The following is a 22622-nucleotide window of genomic DNA, read 5'->3' on the forward strand; positions in this document are numbered from 1 at the left end:
TGCTAGTTAACTTATATCTTAAATTAACCCATTTCTATTAATCTATACTTTGCCATGTGGCTTATGGCTTACCAGTACTTTTACATCTTGCTTCTCCTGGCGGCGGCTGGCAGCATCTCCTCTTCTCTTTTTCCTTCCTCTCTCTCTCTCTCTCTCTCTCTCTCTCTCTCTCTCTCTCTCTCTCCCTCTCTCTCTCCCTCTCTCTCTTTAGAATGTCCTGCCTAACCTTATTCTACCTCACCATTGGCCAAACAGATTTATTTATCAAGCAATCAGAGCAACACATATTCACAGCATACAGAATAGCATCCCCATCATTGGACAACATATAATGCAGCATTGCCCAGTATAAAATGTCATGTGTAAGGAGTGACTACATGTTTCTCAGAAATTGCTGGCTTCCATTCTTTGTATTCTGAGGAGAAAACCAGAAAATATAAATGTATAAACCCCAGATTCTGTTATTAAACCCAACTACTAGAAGGTTGTAAGAAACTGAGTGCCACTTTGAAGTTATTTGTTGCAGATAATCCTATGCAAAGTTCTTAACCAAGTATCAAAAATGACAAAAAGGGATGTCAGCAGCAAGTATGTACTGAACTGAACTAAGCTGAAGCTTAGACAAGAGTGGTCTTTATTATTAATTATTTCATGTACTCACATGTCAAGTCTGTATTCCTAAATCACTTATCTTCACTTACATTCCTTAGAACAAAATCTTTCACGCAAATGTTTATAAGACAGAAGAGAGAGAAAGAAGTGGGGAGTATGAAAGGGTTGGTCAGAATCAGGAAGCTAGAATCATTTCATTTTCATAAACTCCAGAGAAATAAAAGTAAGGTGAAGCTATTTACTATAAAATTAACTTTAATGTAATTCATAATCCATTCAATGCATTTGGAGGAAAGGCACTCTGGTATGTTTGACATTGCTCACTAAGAGATCAATAGATCTGTAACTACTTGCTTCTTGTTTTTTTTTTTAATATAATTATTTAAATATTTATTCCTTTTCAGAGGAGGGAATGAGAGATGGGTTGGGGGGGGAGGCTGAAAGGGGGAGGGAGGACCGAAGAGAGGGGAATCTGTGGTTGGTATGTAAAATGAATTTTAAAAAAATGAAAAAAAATAGAAACCCCATTTAACACTTTAATATTTATTTAATTGTATATACTGTACTTGCTCCTCTTAATTATCTTCACAGTAACTTTATTAACTAGCACATGTATCATCATGCTAGTTTTGCCTCTGGCTTTCCTTGGCAGGTCAGGATCAGCCTTTTGTTTGTCCAACTGAGATTATATCAGTCCTGGAGGGACACAGACCCCTGCCAGTATATTTGCCTCCTTGGCATGTGTAATAATCTTAACAACATCCACAGAATCCTTTAAAAAATCATAGTAAAATTGGTTTATATAACTAAAAACTACTGATACCAATTGACTTTTACAGAATATATCTGTTTGTATACATACACATTCACATCTCCAATTTTTTTCCCTGCTAGTTAAGTAGCACTCTATATTTAACAAATGAAAAGTTTCACAGAAGATGCCAATGAGTTTGGAAGCCAGTTACCCTGCCTCATGAAGTTCTATCAGTTGTAATATAGTCTTCTGCTTTCTCACTGGATAGTAAAGTTTGTGAAGAGAGCCTCCTTGCCTCTCTTTGTTACTGTCTTCCTAGTACATGATGCTATGTTTGATCTGTAGTAGGTGCTCTATGAATACTTGTGAAATGATGCAGTCTTTTCTTGTGAATTTTTAATTTCACTTCTCCCTTTTTTCTGTTTGAAATACATCTGGCCTTTTTGTTGCTATGCATTTACTCCTATGGATGGAAGATGAAAGGCATTGGCTACATGAGTACAAATGTTCTTTTAAAAAATGCAAAAAGAAGAAAGGATACAATATCTAAACCCAGTGATGACAGGGAAGAGGGAAAAGGAGAGGTGGTGCTGTTTTGCCAAAAACTAATGATGTCTTTTGCACTGACACCAATCTGATTAAGTGGGAATCATACAGAAGCATTGTCTGAGAAGGGGCATGAGGAGAAGTGGAGGAGGCAATTCTATTCTGAAGGACAATACTAAGGAGAGGAGGGATGCCACTATGCTGGGACAAAAGAAACCCTGTACTCCCAAAGAAAAGTGGAGGAGGATTTCAGAGCAGAGTTTACTGAATGCAACAATAGCCTCTTGGATATTTTAGGTCAGGGTACCTCTAGATTGTAAAAGAATCAGATTGTCAAAATTTGGCTGACTGTAACATATAACTCCACTTAGTATTTGAATAGAACCCAGATAGTGGAAGGGAATAGTGGGATATTTTTAGCTCATTCTTATTCCTAATTTCTTTCTGAGAGCAATCTTGGCAAGCGATTAGTTCATCTATGACAACTTGGGTTGCACCTTCAATAACTAAAATGCACCCTTATTGAAACCCCTCCATTTACAGTCCTGTGATAAAAGCAATGGAATCAGATTGTTTCCCCAAACTGTTAGTCTTATGTAAATATTATGTATATTATAACATGACTTAGTGTTACTTTTCTCTTTTATGGTATTGATGGGATGATTACAATGTTTTTAATTACTACTCAAATAATTTACATTCAGAATCTTCCTTTCTAGTTATTAAAAAAGAGCTATACCTTAATGACTATCTTCTTTTAACAACAACAACAACAAAAATCAGAGGATCAAGGATGTTCAGGAAATATCCTGATGATTTATAAAACTGTCGGTAAAAAAAAAAAAAAAAAAAAAAAAAAAAAAACTGTCGGTAAAAAGGGCAGAAATAAAACCCCAAATCTAGACTCTTAAACACCATGTACTACTTGTCTGTATTGTCAGGCTGTGATCAATACGTGGTGGTATGTAAGATTGATATCTAGGGCCATAGAATTCCTTTGAATCATGAACAGAAGAACAAGTCAGTTAAGTCTTGTTTTAAGTGTCTGTTTTACTCTATGAACGCTTAGGTGATATTTTATATAAAATCTCAGATGAGTATTTGTCTTAATTAGGGTTACTGTTGCTATGATGAAACCCCATGACCAAATGCAAGTTGGGAAGTGGGGCTTATTTGGCTTTCACTTCTGCACTGTAGTCCGTCACTGAAGGAAGTAAGGACAGAAAATCAAGTAGGGCTGCAACCTGGAGGCAGGAGCTGAGGCAGAGATCACAGACAGGTGCTTACTGGATTGCTCCCCATGACTTACTCAACCTGCCTTCTTTTAGAACCCAGGACATAGATCAGAGGTGGTCCCACCCACAGTGGGCTGGGCTCTTCCCCCAGCCATCACTCATTAAAAAACTATTCTGCAAGTTTGCCTATGGCTCAGTCTAATGGAGATATTTTCTTAATTGGGGTTTTCTTCTCTCAGATGACTCTAGAATATGTCAAGTTGATATAAAATTAGGTAGGATAATTGACACCTTGCCACTTTGACACACAACACTTTTAAAGAGGTAACATTTACTTTTTTGGTTCACTTCAAGATCATAGAGTCATAAATTTTACAAATATAAAACATATTGCAAACTTAAAAGTCCCACAGTCTCCACCAACTCAAATACTTTAAAAGCTAAGTCTCTGAGAGTCTCATTTAAAATCCAAGATGTCTTAAAAATTCGAAGTCTCAACTGTGGGCTCCTATAAAATCAAAAAGCCATACTCGCACAGTTAATTAAATCAATGCCCGATGTGTGTCATTCACTCATGATCTTCTGGGCTCCTCCAAAAGACCCGGGTCAGTTTTCAGGCTGGATCTCTGCTGTACAAACAGCCTGTCTTCTAGGCTCAGGCAGCCTCACTCCACCACTGGGGATGTTCTTGAGAATCACCCAAGGTCCATGGGCATCTCCAGACTGCTAGGACCTTTCCTACAACTGGGCTGCCTGTTAACCAATAACCTCTACTGGGCTCTCTTTCTGGTGCCAAGCTTCACATTTTTTGCATGACCCCTTTAATCCTGGGCCTTCAACTGCCAATGAGGCTGTACCCTCTCCAAGGTTGCTCTCTTGGCCTCTCATAGGACCAACCCTGGGCTTCTTTCAGGAGTCCTTCATGTCTTCAAAACCAGCACCTCCTTCCTGACACTTACACTACCAAGTCTGGCTGCCAGCATGGGGTACAGCCTTGGCCATCTGTGGAACACAGCTTCTGTGCACTGACTCTCAGGAACCACTTTCCAGGAGATTTCACCTCAGTGATGTTGGTCTCTTCCTAAATTGTGGGGCATGCATGGGCTGCAAAAAGAGTGCCACCTAAGAGAAAGTTAGACAAATAGAGCTTAAGCTTTAAGCTCTTTGCGTAGAAAGTAGATACAAAGGATTCTCTGGAGAAAAAGTTAGCTTAAGCTGTTTATGCAGAGAATAGATACAAAGGATGGCTAAGAAGAAGTTAGCTTGGGTTCTTTGTATGGAGATTAGAGACAAATAGTGAGGAAGAAAGTTACCTCAAGTTATTTATGCTAAGACAAAATACTAAAAACAAGAGATGATGTCAGGACATAAACAACTTGTAAATAAGGTGACCTTTAAAATGATTGGTTGGTTCCTTCACCCCTCCTAGGGTTCTGAGGTTTTCTGGTATAAAAGAGGCTTACTGCCTATCAATAAACGAGTTCTTGCTTGACTTGACTCCCCGCTGTGTCTGATTGTCTCCAGGTAAGAGGGAGGCTGTGGAACAGGCTAGGGCGCACAATTACCTTTCCTTGGTTCCAGGCCACCTCTTCACAGGTGACCTAAATTCTGGGTGGGGCAGGTCCCTACACTAAATCACCATCATTTCCTCAGGTCCAGCTGACCAGCATCTATTATCCCAGAAAAGCAAAACGTTTTCTTCAGTGGTTCTGGTCTCTTGTTATTCGCATCTGATTCTTCAGCTCCAGCTGATCAGATATCACAAATTCTTCACATAAATAGCCCCGTAGAGTCTTGTCTTCCCTCTGAAATTTTACCAGCCAGGCCTCCATCATTTGCATCTTTCTAAGTGTTATTATCTTCTAAGGTCCTATAGCACAGCCCATTGAGCTCTCAACACTCAATGGCTTTTCTAACCCAAGGTTCTAAAGTCTTTCCCCAGTCGCCCCTAAAATAACATGGTCAGGTCTGTCACAGCAATATCCAGTCCTCATACCAGAATCTGTATTAGTTTAGAGGCGATGTTCTAACTAATCCACTTGTCCAACAATGGCTGTCTACCAAGGGAAGGTCCAAGAATCATCCAGTCCTTGTACAGTCCAGGAGGCTGGATATCTCATTTGGTCTTCAGTACATACCAGAATCCAGAAGAATTAGGCTCTCATGCCAGTAAAGGAACAGGCTTGCCAATGCAAATGAGAGCAAGCTTCCTTCTTCCATGTCCTTTATCCAGGCTGCCAGCAAAAGGCATCCTTATTAAAGGTGGATCTTACCACATCACAAAATCTGGATTAGATGCATATCTTTCCACCTCAAAAGATCTGGATTAAAAGTGAGTTTTCCCACTTCAAATGATTTAATTAAGAAAAAAAATCACGTACAAGTGTCCCCAGCCACTTGGATTTACTTTAATTCCAGATGAAGTCGAGTTGAAAACCAAGAATTGTCATCACCATGTTTCTATATCCATTTTATAGGTAAGGAGACTGTGTTTCTAAAAGTTGAAAATAGTCACCAAATTTATTTTAGACTCATGTTTGAATCCTGGATCATCTCTTTGTGGGTGAGTACAAAACATGTGATTTAGCACAGCATAGGACTGCTGTTCTTATCTGTTTAAGTTCAGAATGCCCAGGAGAAAGCATTGAGTTTCATGCCAACTTACACTTTGCTTCTGTGAACCACCTCTTACCTATTTAATATATAATTAGTTATTGGAAACTTGGTTTAAGGAAAGAATATTGCCATCAAGCTCTTCACAGAAATAATTCCACTTGATTGAGGAGTCCCTGGAAATGTTTTCGTTTAGGAGAAAAGAAATTTTTTACCCTATTTCTGAATAGAAATAATTGCAAGTACTTCCTTATAACTCAAAATTAGCCATTTAAGTAGCATCAGCTATTGGCTAGTCCTGTGTGGATAATGGAAACTGGTGTGCACAGAATTATTTAACAGGGGATTAAAAGAGCTATGATGGCAACAAACTGTACCCGACACTCACTGTATTTGTTGTATTTAACAATGCAGAGATGGGATGTGATTGTTAATTCCTTTGCTAGGATTTAACCTGATATTCCATATGGATGTGGACACATGGATATGATCTGCACAGTGGGATGATGAAGAAGCCTTAGTTTTTTAATCTAAGGCTATATTTCATGCTAAAACAGGAATTTTACATGCAAAAAATGCAATTTTTACACATTGAGATACTTAAATGATTCTCTGTGGTTTTACTTAAAAGTTTTCAGCTTGCTGTTCTGTCACAAACATATTCAAAGACAATAACACCGAGTAGAGAGGTTAATACATTTCATTCATGTTTCACAATCAGAATGTAAGAGACTGAGATGTGAATTCTTGTACTGCCACAGACTTTTCAACCTTGCTTAAGACTTTCTGTACAGCTGTCACATACAAGATAGTAAATATTCAAACTCTCAAAAGCAAATTGTTTTCCTATCAGCTGTTGAAAGAGACTTTGGCTGTTATGTCTGTATGTTTTTTTTAAGATAAATACATAGTCATAGAATTTCAAAAGTAACAAGTAGGACTAGAATATCATTTGTAATTAATATATAAATGTCATATATACCAATTTTTCATAAATTGTTCCCCAAGTAACTAAATAATAAAGTATTACTATGATATGTAACATCATTCCCCATTTTGAGGACTCTTGAGTGTATGTATGTACAATATTGGAACACTGTACCCACATTTACCGAGACCTGTAATTAATAACCTGAATGCTAGTTATGAAATAGGTAAGGTGTCCAGATGAACAGAGAAACCTCTTGAGTACTACAGTCTACGAGCTGGAATCTCACTGCCAGACTCCTTTCTCTTGAAAGTTCATACAACCTGAATCTGTGACTGAATTCTCCTGAAATAACACAGTGTTTGACCTTGAAGGTACTCAGTGAGCTTCCTACAGCACTAATATCTCTGGTCTCTGGAGACTGGATGGTTATTAGTATGTGCCAACAGTTTGCATATTCTGAAAGGAATCTCCAGAAAGTTTGAAAAATCTCCAGTTGCTATTCCTCCTTTGGCTTTATCTTCCTCCTACAATTTTTTTCCTCTTATAATTGTATTATATTCTTCTCTCTTAAAGTTACTGCAGTCCTCTTCCGTGTCAGGGATTTTGTTATGTTTTGGGCATATGAGGATGAATGAGATGTGGCTTCATATATGGTAATTTGCTCTCAGGACAGATTGAAATAGTAAAAGTGGTAATGAAAATGAGACAAAACAGAAAATTAATTGCTGTGAGAAGGTTCCTAGCAAAAATGCATGATAAAAAGGAGGAAAATAATTAGTTCTACCTGGAAAGGCTTCCATGCTGATGAAACATCAGAGCAGACTCTGCAAAGATTAATGGACTTTAAGAGGTACAGTAAAGGGAAAGAATGGACTGGGGTATATTATTCACACACATTTGTAGATACACTAAGATATGTGCCAGTTCTGAAGAAAGGACAATGCCTGAGTCTCAGAGGTGTATGCTGTGAAGAGAATCACACAGAAACATGTTTAGGAACATAACATTTGGAAAATGTTTATTATAAAAAAATCTTTTTGTTACTTTATAAAAAAAATAATGAAGCACATTTATACCTTGAAATGGTTTATTTTGCTGATTTTAAGTATTTATTCCATTTATTATCACTGAATTAATAGTTAAATATTAATTTATATATATGTATGTTTCTATTTGTAAAATGCAAACAAAAATATGTGTGAATTTATACATTTATTTGTAATGTATGTCCATGTTTATAAGTATAAATGCAAAATATGTATTTCCTTACATATGTCTATGAGTGTGTATGTATTTAATGTTTCAGGGAAAGCACTAGGTTTTTACTTCTCATGCTATAATCCAAAACTTATGCTCTTATTTGAAAATTTACAATGTACTGTATATGGGATAAGCAGGCTAGAAGAAATTTAAGTTATCCTTCTCAAGGTCACATGACTTACAATTTTTCCAAAACAAATTCTACTGTATCTAATGTCTGAGTCTATTCTCTAAAACATGAAAGTTCTGTGTTTCCTATTGTAGGGTACAGAGAAACAGGGTTCAGGTCACTATAGTACCTTCCACAGAACATATCAATCTATGTTTGTGCGTATTTCATTCTCAGTTTTTATATGCATACTATAAAATACATCAAACATGACATATATTACTTCTAAAGAAAACTGGAAAATTGCTATATATATTTTTAAGTTGCTAAGGAATTTTTATAATATAGTTGCTAATGCTGGCATGGCACTATAAGCCTTTGATCTCTATATCCTTTACCACTGATTTAATACTTCTCTAAATTTGAAATTTAAATAATCTTAAAAATAATATCTTACAAAAATCTGAAAATCAAAATACAAAAATTTGAAGACAGAAGAAATAATCATTTGTAATTTTCTTAGGAAATCTTGTTAGTTTCAAAAATCTGAAGTAAAATATGTAAGTAAGCCTTGGAATCCTGATCTGTTTCACTTCTTTGATTTCCAATGATTTCATTACATTTTTAAGATTATAGGAGATATGTTGCTAATGTTTTCCTGCCTGGCCCACAGTCAGGGCAAATCTCTGACACCCGCCAGTCCCACAGCCATTCAGACCCAACCAAATAAACACAGAGACTTACGTTGGTTACAAACTGTATGGCCGTGGCAGGCTTCTTGCTAACTGTTCTTACAGCTTAAATTAATCTATTTCTATTAATCTATACCTTGCCACGTGGCTTGTGGCTTACCGGTACTTTACATCTTCCTTGTCCTGATGGTGGCTGGCAGTGTCTCTCTCACCCAGCTTCCTGTTATCTCCATTCTCCTCTCTGTTAGTCCTGCCTATACTTCCTGCCTGGCCACTGACCAATCAGTGATTTATTCATTGACCAATCAGCAACACATTTGACATACAGACCATCCCACAGCAGAGATACGTATGGTATTTCTCAGTACCCAGGTTACTGCACATAGATAGAAAAGTCCACAAATGACCATCTCTCATATGCATACTCTCTCATTTAATAACCTCTAAATCACTTATAATCAGTCTATAGCATAAATGCCCTGTGAATAGAGGTTATTGCTTAGGAACTAACACAAATAAAAAAGTTTCTACACATTTATTACATGTCTAATTAAAATATATTTTAACCCATAGAGGTAATCTGTAGATGCTGATCCAGTGCCAGTGAATATAGAGACTTACAAGATCCAGGGTAATATATCTACCTTTCTATGTTATCTACATAGTGTCTGTCTATCTATCTATCTATCTATCTATCTATCTATCTATCTATCTATCTGTCTGTCTGTCTGTCTGTCTATCTATCTATCTATCTATCTATCTATCTATCTATCTATTTGTCTATCCATTTATCTGTATGTTATTGCTTACAAAGGAAAAAAATGCAGCCTCCTTTGAATGGTACACAGGCTGACTCATTTTCTCAGGTATTTGTGTAAGTGCTCCTCTTTCTTCATGAAATCTTTGTGCAGGGTTAGCATTTTCATGACACCAGTTTTGAGCAACACAGTAGGCAAGTATGATGTATCTCCTCTCATGTTTTTGCCTTTCATAACTGGCAGCATGTAGCACCAATCACATACCCAGCAAGATGAAACAATGCAGTACAGGAACTTCCACAAGAGCTTATTCCTTGTGAATCTGTGCCTCTTAACCTCATAAGTGAAAGACCCTCTATCACAGACGGTGAGATAATAATTGCACATTGAATCAGCAAGGGCTTCTGGGGATAACAAAGGTAGGGGTTTCATAACTGGGATAATGCCTTCAACAAGACTCATTCAAAAGAGGAGTCTAGCGCAGCATTTTATATCCACTGCAATCTCTGTGCAGTGCAATCTGGGAAACCCGAGAGGAGTGAATTACAGTAATCAGCCTTCAGTATGACAAAAGACTTAATCAGCATCTCCTTGCCTTTCTCATGAAGCCTCTCAATCTGGTGAGATCACGGAAATTATAAAAAGAAGTTTTCGAGATGGATACAAAATGCTTCTCAAATGATAACGTTAAAGACAATGGAAATGGGGGGGAAATCACATACAAGTTTTACATTTCTGAGTTGTCTGAAACAGGATTCTAATCAGAAGCACTCCCTCGGTTTTTAGACACAAGGAGCAGCTGTTTAGCATTGGGAAGAACTTAGTCCAGTCTAGGATTCTCCATTCTGAAACTTTGCACTAGGGAAATCTTTATTTGATTGAATAAAGTAAAGTTAAAACCATGTCTTTTAAATACCAGAGAAGCAGGCACATGGGTCTATTCATAGCAAGGTTATCTGTGCAGACTGCAGAGGGAGACGATCCCTCTTTCACTTTATCCCTCTGCCATGGTTCCCTCAAATCCCTCACCTTCCCTACCTGAACTCCCCAGTGCCAGTTCCAAGTATTCATTGAATTAATCTGTGGAAAATAAAAGTTCTCATTAATTATCTGATTAGATTAGATTTTTTAAATGGAGTTCTAGGGAATTTCTCTTAAAATATATTAGTTTCAGCCTCTACTGTGAACCTAAGAAGTGAGTGTTACAGAATGGAGCAGGACTCGTGTATTACTTAGATTTCTATTGCCTTGATACAAGACAGAAACTACTCCAAGGAAGATCACTAATTTTGGTATATATTTCAGAAGGTTCAACACCTGGTTGCTTGGTCACATATACTTGGGCAGAACATCATGAATGGTATGGTAGCTTGAATATAATTTGCCCCCATAATCCCATAGTCTCATAGAGAATGGCACTATTAGGAGGTGTGGCCTTGGAGGAGGCTGGATGACACACATCTTTAATCCAGACCTCGAGGCTGGAGGGTACACCTTTTATCTGCACCACAACTTCTGGAGGAAGTGTGTCATTGTGGGGGCAGGCTTTGAGGTTTCATATACGCAGGATACCACCCAGTGAGGTGGTTGATTTCCTGTTGCATGCAAGATGTAGCAGTCTCAGCTCCAGCACCACCTCTGCCTGCACATTGCCTTGCTCCTTGCCATGACAATAATTGACTGAACCTCTGAAACTGTAAGAGAGTCCCCTCAATTAAATGCTTTCTTTGTAAGAGTTGCCATGGTCATGGTGTCTCTTCACAGCACTGGAAACCCTAACTAAGACAAATGGCAAGGGGCAAGAAGCGTGAGTAGAAGGAGGCTGCTCTCAGGGTGAACAAAAAGCAGAGAAAGAGAGAAGGCTTTCAGACCAGGTATAAATGTCAATGGAAACCTCAATGACCCACATCTACAGTTTCTACCACATCACAAAATGGTACTGCCACCTGGTATTTTATATCTTAACTGTAACTACCAACTTGTTTTCCTCAAGTAACCATGCACTTATGCTTGACTTTTCTCAACCTCATGGGATGTTAGGAGCCTTCATTTATGAAGGAGAAAAGATTATTGTGGGGATGTCTTGTGATTTAATCAAGGTTAGCTAATTGAAGAAGAGAATAAATCTAAACTTTGAAAGAAATACTAATCTAGAATTTTATGGAAATTAAGAACCAAGGTGCAATAAAGTAATTGTATTAACTCAAAGTTCTTCTGGAATGGTTATCGTTTGAAAAACTACTTGATTTGCTTTAATATGAAACTATTTCTCAAATACTTCATGACAAGCACAGAAGAAACTATTGATGAGAGGTAAGGGACACTAGGAAGTACAGAACCTGTAGTGGGTGGGGGGAAGGGGCAAAAAGAATGGAGTAGTACAAAATAAAGTCGTAGATATGGACAGAAACATAATGATTAAACCCATCACCTTATATGACAACTTAAAAAAATAAGAAAGAAAAAACTCACATCAAGGAGCTTAACTAGTTGGCCCAGAAGAAAGCATTTTGTCAAACAATGTTTTGAAAAGACTGTGATCCCTAATTTGTTACCAAGTTGCAAAGGATTCTTAAATATACATGACCTCTTGAACATGCAGCTGAGCATGGAAATACAAACACTGGCCACTATGATAATAAAAGGGATGTGTACTTCATATCTTGGACAATACAAAGTTCTCAAAAAGAGAGACTATTAAAAAAGCAATTTTGGTTTGTGTTGTCTGATATAGAGGTCCTAGGAGGCTCCTATTTGCCTTATTAAAATCAAAGCTGGAAAGTGACAAACAGTGCCAGTTAAAAGAAGGTTTGTCTCCTTTAGTGTCCATGTGTCCAGCTTTTTGAACTACAAATCTGAGAAGAAAAACAACCTGTTCTAATTACTCATTTCCTGCTTTATGTTAGATGGTATGAAGGATGAACCAATATATACATATACATACATACATACATATATATATATATAAATTTTCTTTGGCCCATGAACACCCTACAACTGCTGATTTCAGGGTAAAAATATGAGCCAAAGCTGAAAAGATTTTTTAACACAATTTCAATCTTCTATTTTAGGAGTTTTCAAGGTCTTGCAATGCTGTAGAAGTGAAATGTCCTGTCTTTTGAGTAGGAATAAAAATCTCAAGTAACCATGTATAGCTAGGACACAACACAAAGAGAAAAATGGGTAGATGAAAGGCACTAGCAGTTTCAACTACACTGCCTTTATAGCCACAGGGTAGCTGCATAGAAAGTTCTAGAAATTCTGTCTTGGATTTTGTAATGAATTGCTGCTAGTACTAAGGTTAAGATTAGAGGCAGTGGGCTTGGGCAATCTGTTCATTATACAGTTTGAACTGAAGCCAATTACTTGTGTTGCATGTCCTGAAGAAACCTTGGAGGGAATCCCCACTTGCTTTAGCAATCAGGAAAGTTACTCCCAGCATCTTAGAAAAGAAGATAAAGAGTAAAGCTGTTAGACAGAAATCCTTCCAGCTTGGTATTTTTGAACTATTCACTTAAGGTAGTATTTTCATTGTGTCCACAGGTTTGTACATACTCTGTTTTTCAGTGATCCACCTCTGAACTACAAAGAAAATACTTCTGACCTATTGCTACCTGGGAAACAAAGATGCTAGCAATGACTTTAGCTCATGGATTAGAATGTAATAATATATTAACTACACTTTAGACTCTTGACATAAATGGGTAATTAGGGAAAACTTAATACAAGGGCTCATGACAAAAGGATGATTTGGTTAATGGAAACCACAGATGCAGCTTTCAAAACTGGCATCAGAAGAGCCATCAACAACCTTATCCTTGAGGGAGTAAGACAGACAATGAGATATTAGACAGAGGTTTGCTATAGCAATACATACAAATTAAAAAAAAAAATGGAGTGGCCATGAATGTGCTGAAGGTTCTTGTGCAGTCTGGATATCACCCTTTTTCACTCTTACTACCTTCTAAAATGATCGTCAATGGTGGAATCTTGCAGAAAATCAGAAAGTAGTAGATTTGCTTGAGCAAAGCATTAACATCATTGTTTATTACTGAGAGTAAGCATGGAGTGTATATAGTAGAACTGAGGAACAGCTGGAGAATACTCAGAACTCTACCATCAAGACAAGTGTTAAATACAGTCAGGTAGGGCAAAGAGAAAGGGGGAGGGAAAAATATGGGATCCATCGTGTTCCCAGAACTTTGGTGTATGTGTCTTAGAATTATGAGTCTTAGAATTCCTGCCATGAAAGGCTTGGTATTATCGCCACTTGACAAGGTGGAACAGTGAATTGTGATGTGTTTCAAAACTATTTTTCATGGGCAAAAACTTAGTAAGACTGAGAATAAGATAAGAAGCTTGATGTGTTTTCCTTCAATTAAAGAGAATATTCACAGAAACAATTAGCATGTCAATATGGACACACCTTAGGAAGTATGGAACATAGGTTTCATTGTAGGAGGCAAACACAACTGTATAATTGATACAGGCCTATGACATGGCTCTTGCTTAATTTTATAAGAATCCCTTCCATATTGATTGGTTGCTCCTGTTGTGATAATAGACCCTTACAGCATTAACCAAGGCATATTTTCTACTTATACAAAAACTGTTTTAATTCCAGTCTCTATGAGATATTACCTTTATTCTAATGACATACAAAAAGGATGAGCTTAGTAAATTTTAAGCTGCCATTATTCTGAGATAGTTGAAAAAAATTCACCTATTCAAATAACATGAGAGGTTCTATGTAGAGACCTGAACCCACCAATTTTTTGAAAATTTTTACTATCTTTTTGGAGGCACTATATCAAAACCTTACGATTATTAAAAACACTATGTCAAATTGAAATCCTCAAATGCAGTCTTTAATGTACCAGATGACTGTTCATAATAGTGATGCCTAAATTTTATAAACATTCTTTTTTAATATTATGTGAATCAAGAAGCTTCTAAAGCTTCTGACTGAAAATGGGCCCATAAACAGTAAGCATATTCCAAATTATGGTAATGCATATCTACAGCAGAGTATACCAAAATGCTCATGATGGGGTTTGATTATTCTGTGGCTTTTCTTGATTATTTTTCTTCACAATAGTGGCTTACCTAAATCTGAATGATGGTTATGGTCTTCCATTTACATTTTTGTTTGTGTTTTAACAATAGATGTGTGATCTTTCAGTTGTATTCCACATGGTCAAATACTGTAATAAGCAATTTTCTTGAAATATATCATTATGTAATGGCAACTATTTCTAACCAAACAGCGTAATTCAACCAACTACTGACTTTATGGGTGGCCTTGACGCAAAAGTGTTGTCAATGACCGTTGATGCGATAAGAACTCATACCTCTTCTGTTTAGTGCTTGCCTGAGTCCTATTTCTCTTGATGCTTTCACACCTCTGATGCTACCCAAGTTATTCAAAGATCCGAACTCTTTGGAAGCCCTTCACAAACAATTTAATTAAAACTGTTAGTTCTAAAAGAAAATTGGAAGTGCAGTTTCAGATTTGATAAACAAAGAACATTATCAGCAATTTGAATTGAATATCGTGTTGTTGTTGGATTGGAATCAAGAGTAGGACTGATCTATATTCATTAAGTTATGAGTGTGAAAGTGAGGGTGGAATGATAACCACTTATTGTGTTTGGGGGTTGAAAGTGAGGGATGGAGATGACTTGCATTTATGGTGTTATGATGCTAGAAATAGGGGGTGAAATGATTTTTTAGTTAGGATAGATTTTTTTTTTTTTACTTACAACCTCACTTTAACATGCAACCACTCAATAGAACTATTTCATTGTGGGAACTTAAAAGCAGAAGGGATTCCTTTGACACATACTTAAATAAATGAATAGGAAACATAAAAGCATACTACTGAGCTGGGGATAGAGCTCAGTAGTAGTACTTGACTAGAAGGCATGAGATCTTGGATATTCCTATCAGTGAAAAACAACAAACAGCTGAAGAAACAGAAGGTGAAGGACAAAGGAGAAGAAGGAGAAAAGAACAAAAGATGCAGGTAGCAAGGTCATAACACAACTATTGGGTGCTGGAAAGGTGAGAGAACTAAATAGATTGGATATGTGTCACCATGAGAATTTTAAACTTGTGGTAAATTCATATGATGAAAACCTATGTACCTGTAAGGATCAATGCGATTAGTCACTACATACTTACAAAATACAAAACTCCTAAATGACATTCACTGTGGGAAATAATGAAGTATGAGAAAATACTACTATTCCATTTGCACTTGTGGTTGTATGTTTATAAGCACATACACACATAAATACTAAATGGATAATGAACTTGAAATTAGACCACAACATGTGCAATATTTATCAGTGAAGAAAGGCGTGTGAGTAGATAGAGAACTATGTAAAGAGCTTTCAAAATAATGTCAGAGACATATAAACAAATTTTAAAATATTTAACAATATATTAAAATTGTAATTTTAGTATATCTTAGTTATTACACATATCTAATTAAACTTTAAAAAATGTATCAGAAGAAACTGCACAAAGAACATAGCAGTGATGTTTTTCTGCTCCTTGTTATTATCTTCTCTGCATCTTTCTAGTTTTCTAATAGTGTTATTACTTTTATAGTAGAGGAAATTATACGACTAAACTGTCAAATGAAAGTGTATATGAATAGCACGACAGTAGAATTTAAACATATGTATGTTTTACTTCTGACTGTTGTTGTATTTGTCTGAGGTGATTCCACTAATTCATTTATTTTGTTCACCTTCTTAATGTACTTGTGAGCCAAAGAATAATTTATCTTTGACCTTAGAGCCTCCAAGCTGTTTGTTGATTTACTCATCTTCTAAGGGAATTGGGGTGTGTGATAAATTGAAGGATTGTTTCACTTCCAGGGTTTTCTTGCTAAAATGAATCTGTGCTGGGATTTATACTTTAATTTAATAGGCAGTTTGTTTTCTAAAGTATGTATTTACAAATTCTCTTAATGCCTCACAATAGGTGTTTTTACAGGCTATCTATGAATGCCTATGACTACATTCAGACTCAACATAAATATTACACATATATACCAGTTTAATACCAACAGAAAAGGAAATCTTCTTGAATAGGCACTTGATGTATGCATAAGTGTGTCTGCATATCTGTGTTTATGTACGTGACATATTCATTGCTTAATGAATGCTCTATTGAAGCCCATTCTTCCATCTCTTTCTCTCAGCTATTATAAAGACTGCCCTTCCAAATATGGACCGAGAAGCCAAGGAGGAGTACCTGGTCGTAATCCAAGCCAAAGATATGGGAGGACACTCTGGAGGTCTGTCTGGAACCACAACACTTACAGTGACCCTTACTGATGTTAATGACAATCCTCCAAAATTTGCACAGAGTAAGTGATTTCCTGAACTACCTGCAAATCATACACATTTTTAGTAAAATTTTCCTCAGCATTACAAAACCTGATAACAGCTATAGACTGCTTACTAGCAAAGCATGCCAAGATGATGCACATTTACCTCCATTTTTATAATTTTAAGGACATTGAAAAAACCTCAAATATCATGAGCATGGTAGATAATAGAATCAGAAAGAATTTGAGTTAATGATGAAAAATTAATCCCTGGTATTGATCCATTATTAACCCATTGTTGTAATAAATAAGTAAAATCTGTAATAGGGGACAAACTATACATTAAAACTGCTTCCAAACAGACATCCTCTTTCCTGCCACCAGGTGCGATATCAGTAACCATTGACTCCATCCTGCTGAGGATCTGCTGAGCTTCAGCAACCTCAACAGAATTCCAGGCAGCCAATGCCAGTGGTCCAGCGAGATGACCATAATCTACATACATCTTCATCCTTTCATAAAACACTTCTTATAAGCATGCATCCAAGAAATATGATATGGAGTAATGTTTCAACGAAGTCTTACAAACATGACAGGAGGACTCTTGAATCGAGAAATAAAGCATGCATATAATTACATGGAATAGGATGAAATCAATAAGCCAAAGGAGAGAAAAATAAACATCAGTGCTAAAAATCTATGGTTACAAATACATATATCAATAATAGTATGTTTGTGTCTTTACATATACATATTCACTTTTAAATATTCTGAATAGAAGTAAAATTAGATGGATTTTTTTGTCTAGTTTATTTGATTTAAATTAATGTCTTCTCTGCTCAGCCATGTTGTCACTGAAAAGACACTCATTTTTAAGGCTGAAAATATACACTGATGTTATAGTCGTACACACTGCTACTTCCTTATCTAATCTTCCATCAATGGGTTCATCACTTATTTCTATTTTGGGGTACTGTAACTAGTATTGCCCTCAATTTGTGTGTGTATTTGTGTGATTGTGTAGATACAGGAAATTTTTGTTCCCCTTAAATACATACGATATAAAAATGATAAAATATTTTTCTGCCATTGAAACCCAGGAGACTGGGGAGTTAAGTTTGCTGAAAGGCACTAAAAATGAGGCTACAGACAAATGAGTTGGGACTGAATTAGTACACCATGTTAAGAACCATGATGTTGCTGGGCAGTGGTGGCGCACGCCTTTAATCCCAGCACTCGGGAGTCAGAGCCAGGTGGATCTCTCTGAGTTCGAGACCAGCCTGGGCTACTAAGTGAGTTCCAGGAAAGGTGCAAAGCTACACAGAGAAACCCTGTCTTGAAAAACCAAAAAAAAAAAGAACCATGATGTTTAGTGTAAGATCATTATGAAGTCATTAAAATATCTTAATTTGTAAGTGAACTGATTGACTCTGTTAAAGAGAAATAAGAGAGAGAGAGAGAGAGAGAGAGAGAGAGAGAGAGAGAGAGAGAGAGAGAGAGAGAGAGAGAGAGAGAGATAAGGACCTGTGCCTTCACCACATTACAGTCCATCAAGAAGAAGTTTACAGACTTTTACTTCAAAGGTGTTAGGAGTCATGGTATGCAAAGATGGTAGAGATGTAAGTAGAATAAAGCATAGGGCCTGCAAGTTCTTCAGTGTTTATTATGTAAGCCTAAGGATGAATCACCTTATGATTTTAAGAAGACAACTTATCATATTACTGATATCAGTAGCTAAGTATTTGGTAGAGCTTTCTGCTGGCTTAGGAAAGACCAATTGAAAACTCTTTTATGAAAAGAAAGAGAGAAACTAGGAAATGAGAGGAGAGAGTAGAGGAGATGGGTGGAGCTTTAAAATCAAACATTTGATGAGTAATTGAGAATTCATTCATAAAAAGTGCCAAGGCAGTAAGTGTAGAGATATATTTTCATATAGAATTATACAACTTTTATTTCTGCCCCTCTGTGAATTATGACCCTTTTAAGAAAAATTATTGGAATAATTCATCCTATCATTATTTTGCTTTCTGCTACTTTGTGGTTCACTCAGTCATATGCAGCTCATCTTTTGCAGAAAAATGATTATTTCAATTCAACAGTGATAAGTGAGTTTCTAATGTATTTCCTTTTGTGGAGGTAATAATTATTAACTATGATTACCCTGATGGAGATAACAAGAACACACAGAACTGTTGTGGAATAGCATTTTAACTAGGCAAATATGTGTTACACTTGTTTATGATATTTTGTTTAATGATGTAAGGATGTGTATTTAATTATGTAAAGATGTGTTGTATCTGTTTCACCTTGCCTGCATAAGGCACCTTATAGTTCTAATAAAGAGCTGAATGGAATGGCCAACAGCTAGGTAGGAGAGGGAATAAAAAGGAGAACTGGAAGAATGAGGGAAGGAGGGGGAGACAACTAGGGACATGCCCCAGGGCAAAAGCCAGGCATACACTGGGCAGCCAGATGTACAGAAGCAGGGAAAGTAAGATATACAGAGGTAAGAAGTAATAAGCCCTGAAACACAAGGTAGATAAAGAGAAACAGGTTAATTCAAGTTAAAAGAGATAGCCAGAAACATGCCTAAGCTGAGGTAGGGCATTTGTAACAAAAAATAGTCTCTGTGTCATGATTTGGGAGCTGGTTGGTGGTCCTAAAGAAAAATCCTGATACACAGAATGGCAGTGGCTAAAGGAATGTTCCATTTGCTTAGCTTTTCACAAATTCCTGGTATAGGATTGGCAGTAAGGTGAAGTCCACTCACTGGCTATTTACTAATAAGCATACCAGAGGGATATTCTCCAAATTCACATGAAATACAAACCTTGAGAGAATTTGGCAGCATGTGTTAGATATAATGATTTTCTTTGCTCACCTTATGGTAAAACCACTTGCAAAATGGTTTTATTCTTCAGTCCCATAACATTACAATTCAAGAGAGTTTTACTTCATCATTAAGGAAAGGAGCTTAAGGAACTTTACTAATCAAATTAACTAGTCTTCAATTCTATTGGATAATGCAAACCATGGTTATTCAGGGTTTCAGCATTTGAGTTTAAACTGTAATTAGGTAACGTTCTACAGATTTACCTTTTCCTTTGGGCTTGTTGCTCATTGAACAGTTGTTTCCTCCTTGTTATGATTGCAATAGGACTCAGTCTTCCTGAGGTTGGGTTTGCATGAAACAGGCTCTGAGACAGCGACCTGTCTATAAGTAATTTAACTTCCCCAAGGAGCTCAGTGGGGAAGTGAGAACAGGCAGGTTAGAAAGCCAGCTGTGTGTACGACCCAAACACTTGCCGCTGTGGATTAGTGTACCTTTATCCTACCGAGAAAAGTCTGAACTGATGGAAACATTTTAAACAAAATTGGCAATAACTCAAAGTTATCCCTTCAGAGAAGGGTGGAGTCTAGTATTTCATAAACTAACTCCTGTGAGTCTTTGATAACTGCTTCTGTGGGACGAATCAATGCTGGAGCAGTTCTTCCAGCCTGACACGCAATGGATGAAATGGAATCTGAAGGCAGGATAGAGCCCCGAGGCAAAGAAATACAAGAAGGAATAGACATATGTAGGGCAGGTGAGCAGTAATGTGTTAATGGCCAGGGAGAGTGGTCGAGTACCACCAGTTTCCGCTATACCAATGAACATGACTGCAAACAACATCTCAACCAAGAAACTGGAATAAAAATAGGACAAAGGCTACTGATTAGACATGCTTTACTTTCCCCAATAGGAGAATGAAAACATACTGTAATTGTATTTTTACCCAGGGAGTTTTAAAGGTAGGATTTTAGTCTTTAGAGCAATGAAGAATTTAGTGACAAGAGGAGTATTTCATGTATCTGGACAGCTTGCTGCAGGCCATGGCAGAAGTTTTGTAATCGGATTTTATCAAAAATAGTCTACAAGTTAGCAAATAGAAAAGTAAGTTCAAAAGTGATTTTCAATGTGTTACACATTGCAGCTCTCTATGGTGAAATTAGCTTAATATTTTATGTGGGGCAACAATGAATATTCCCACAGGCAGGCAATGTAATTATACAGTCAATAGGAAAGGAAATTCACATAGACTCACTAATATTCTGATGTGGTTACTACAAATAAATACTTGGTAAATTTATGGTTGAATCAGTATGTTTTCTGTCTCTGAAGAGTGTTGAAGAGGGTTCACTCCTTCTTAGAAATACTTGTTTCACACTTGTTTCAATGACTGTGCTTTCCATAGAATAGATATACCGCTGTCTGGGTAGCATCTCTAGGCAAATCCTGAAGGTAGGAAATGTCCAATCAATTTTGCTAAATGAATCACTCGGTGAGTGGATAGTGTTTATGTACTACCCAGTGTTTCTCCTCTTTGTAAAGGTTTGTATCACTTCTCAGTACCAGAGGATGTGGTTCTCGGCACTGCAATAGGAAGAGTTAAAGCTAATGATCAGGATATTGGTGAAAATGCACAGTCATCCTATGATATCATTGATGGAGATGGAACAGCACTATTTGAAATCACTTCTGACGCCCAGGCACAGGATGGTGTTATAAGACTGAGAAAGGTAAGCTGAGGAGTATTTTCTTCAGTTTTTAAATATCTCCTAGAAACTTGGCTTGAAATCTCTGAGAGCTGAGTAGACAGGCAGAACCCAGATATGGTAGTTACTTAGATTTAACTTTGAAAATGAGATGAGAAAGTATGCAGAACAGCACTGTTGAGCATCACCAGTCTCTTGGGACCACATCACATTTTAGATGTCCCTCTGGTAAACAGTTACCAGGATGTAGCTAGCCTCCTATTACTTTTCTCTACATTTATGATTCAGTGATTTTTCCTTAAGGCAAAGAAGTCACTCAGTCTTTATACAGGGCACTGAAGCCAAGTAACCTTCAACCAATTGAGAGCAAAATGGATGGACAGTTATTACTGGCTGGTGAAACTACTCCAGGATACAATTACGTACAGTTTTAATGGATTCTCAGTGGGACCACATCTCAATTGTGCCCCAGAAGCAACTAGTTCAATAGTTTCTAGGCTTTCCCAATGTAACTCTCCTATTTCTGCTCCCCTGTTTCTTGAAATGTCCCTCCCAAATGCGTTGATGTTTCCCCAAGTCCTTATTGAAAACTTGCTTACAAAGGAACTCAGAGACAAGCATGATGCTCAGAACCAGGCATCCTATGGAGTTCTGAGGCTCAGGAAGGAGACCAACTCTCCTACTATGGTTATTTTAAACCATGTGTCAAAAGTCCAAGCTTTATTCAAAATAAGTCTCATGGTTTCTTTGTTCTAGAGATGAGGCCATTAGAACCAGAAGATAAATTTCTGGAAAAAAAATTAAGAAATGAAGATTTGAAACATTTTGGCCAGTGAACTGTGTTTTATTCTTGTTTTCATTTTGTTTTGGTGTTAGATGTGAATGATTCTGTGTGTTTTTCAATTTGTGTTCTTCATCATGAACTCTTCCGTCACAAGAAGCATGCAACAATGAGCTCATGTTGTGCCACTACCAAGTTTCACTTGTGTAAAGAGAGGTCCATCGTAGGGATGACAATGTACTTTCTTCAATATTATTCTTGGCATCTTTGTTGCACATGATATTTTAAACAGTTTTTCTAAATTAGGAATAAGAAAAAACATGACGGGGCACATTATTGGGAATCATTAATTTTTTCTCTGCTGTTTTAAGCATTAATTGAACAGCATTAAGTCTGTTATGCAATTCTTTTTTGGGGGGTTGTTTTTTTATTATTATAAAATTTTCTATTCAT

At 36.8% G+C, this 22622-nt stretch overlaps 1 protein-coding gene across 5 annotated transcripts in view; it reads left to right on the top strand.

Annotated features, from left to right (window-relative positions):
• The window catches only part of Cdh8 (cadherin 8), a 378431-nt gene that overhangs the window by 201605 nt on the left and 154204 nt on the right, over positions 1–22622 (top strand). For all 5 annotated transcript variants that reach the window (XM_052728105.1, XM_052728106.1, XM_052728108.1 and 2 more), the window contains exons 5-6: positions 16724–16891; positions 21225–21412. In XM_052728105.1, coding sequence (XP_052584065.1) covers positions 16724–16891; positions 21225–21412 — 356 coding nt within the window. The remainder of the gene's footprint in view (positions 1–16723; positions 16892–21224; positions 21413–22622) is intronic.

Source organism: Peromyscus californicus, unplaced genomic scaffold (genome assembly GCF_007827085.1).
Source record: "Peromyscus californicus insignis strain IS unplaced genomic scaffold, ASM782708v3 Scaffold_8__1_contigs__length_139910024, whole genome shotgun sequence".
NCBI lineage: Eukaryota > Metazoa > Chordata > Mammalia > Rodentia > Cricetidae > Peromyscus > Peromyscus californicus.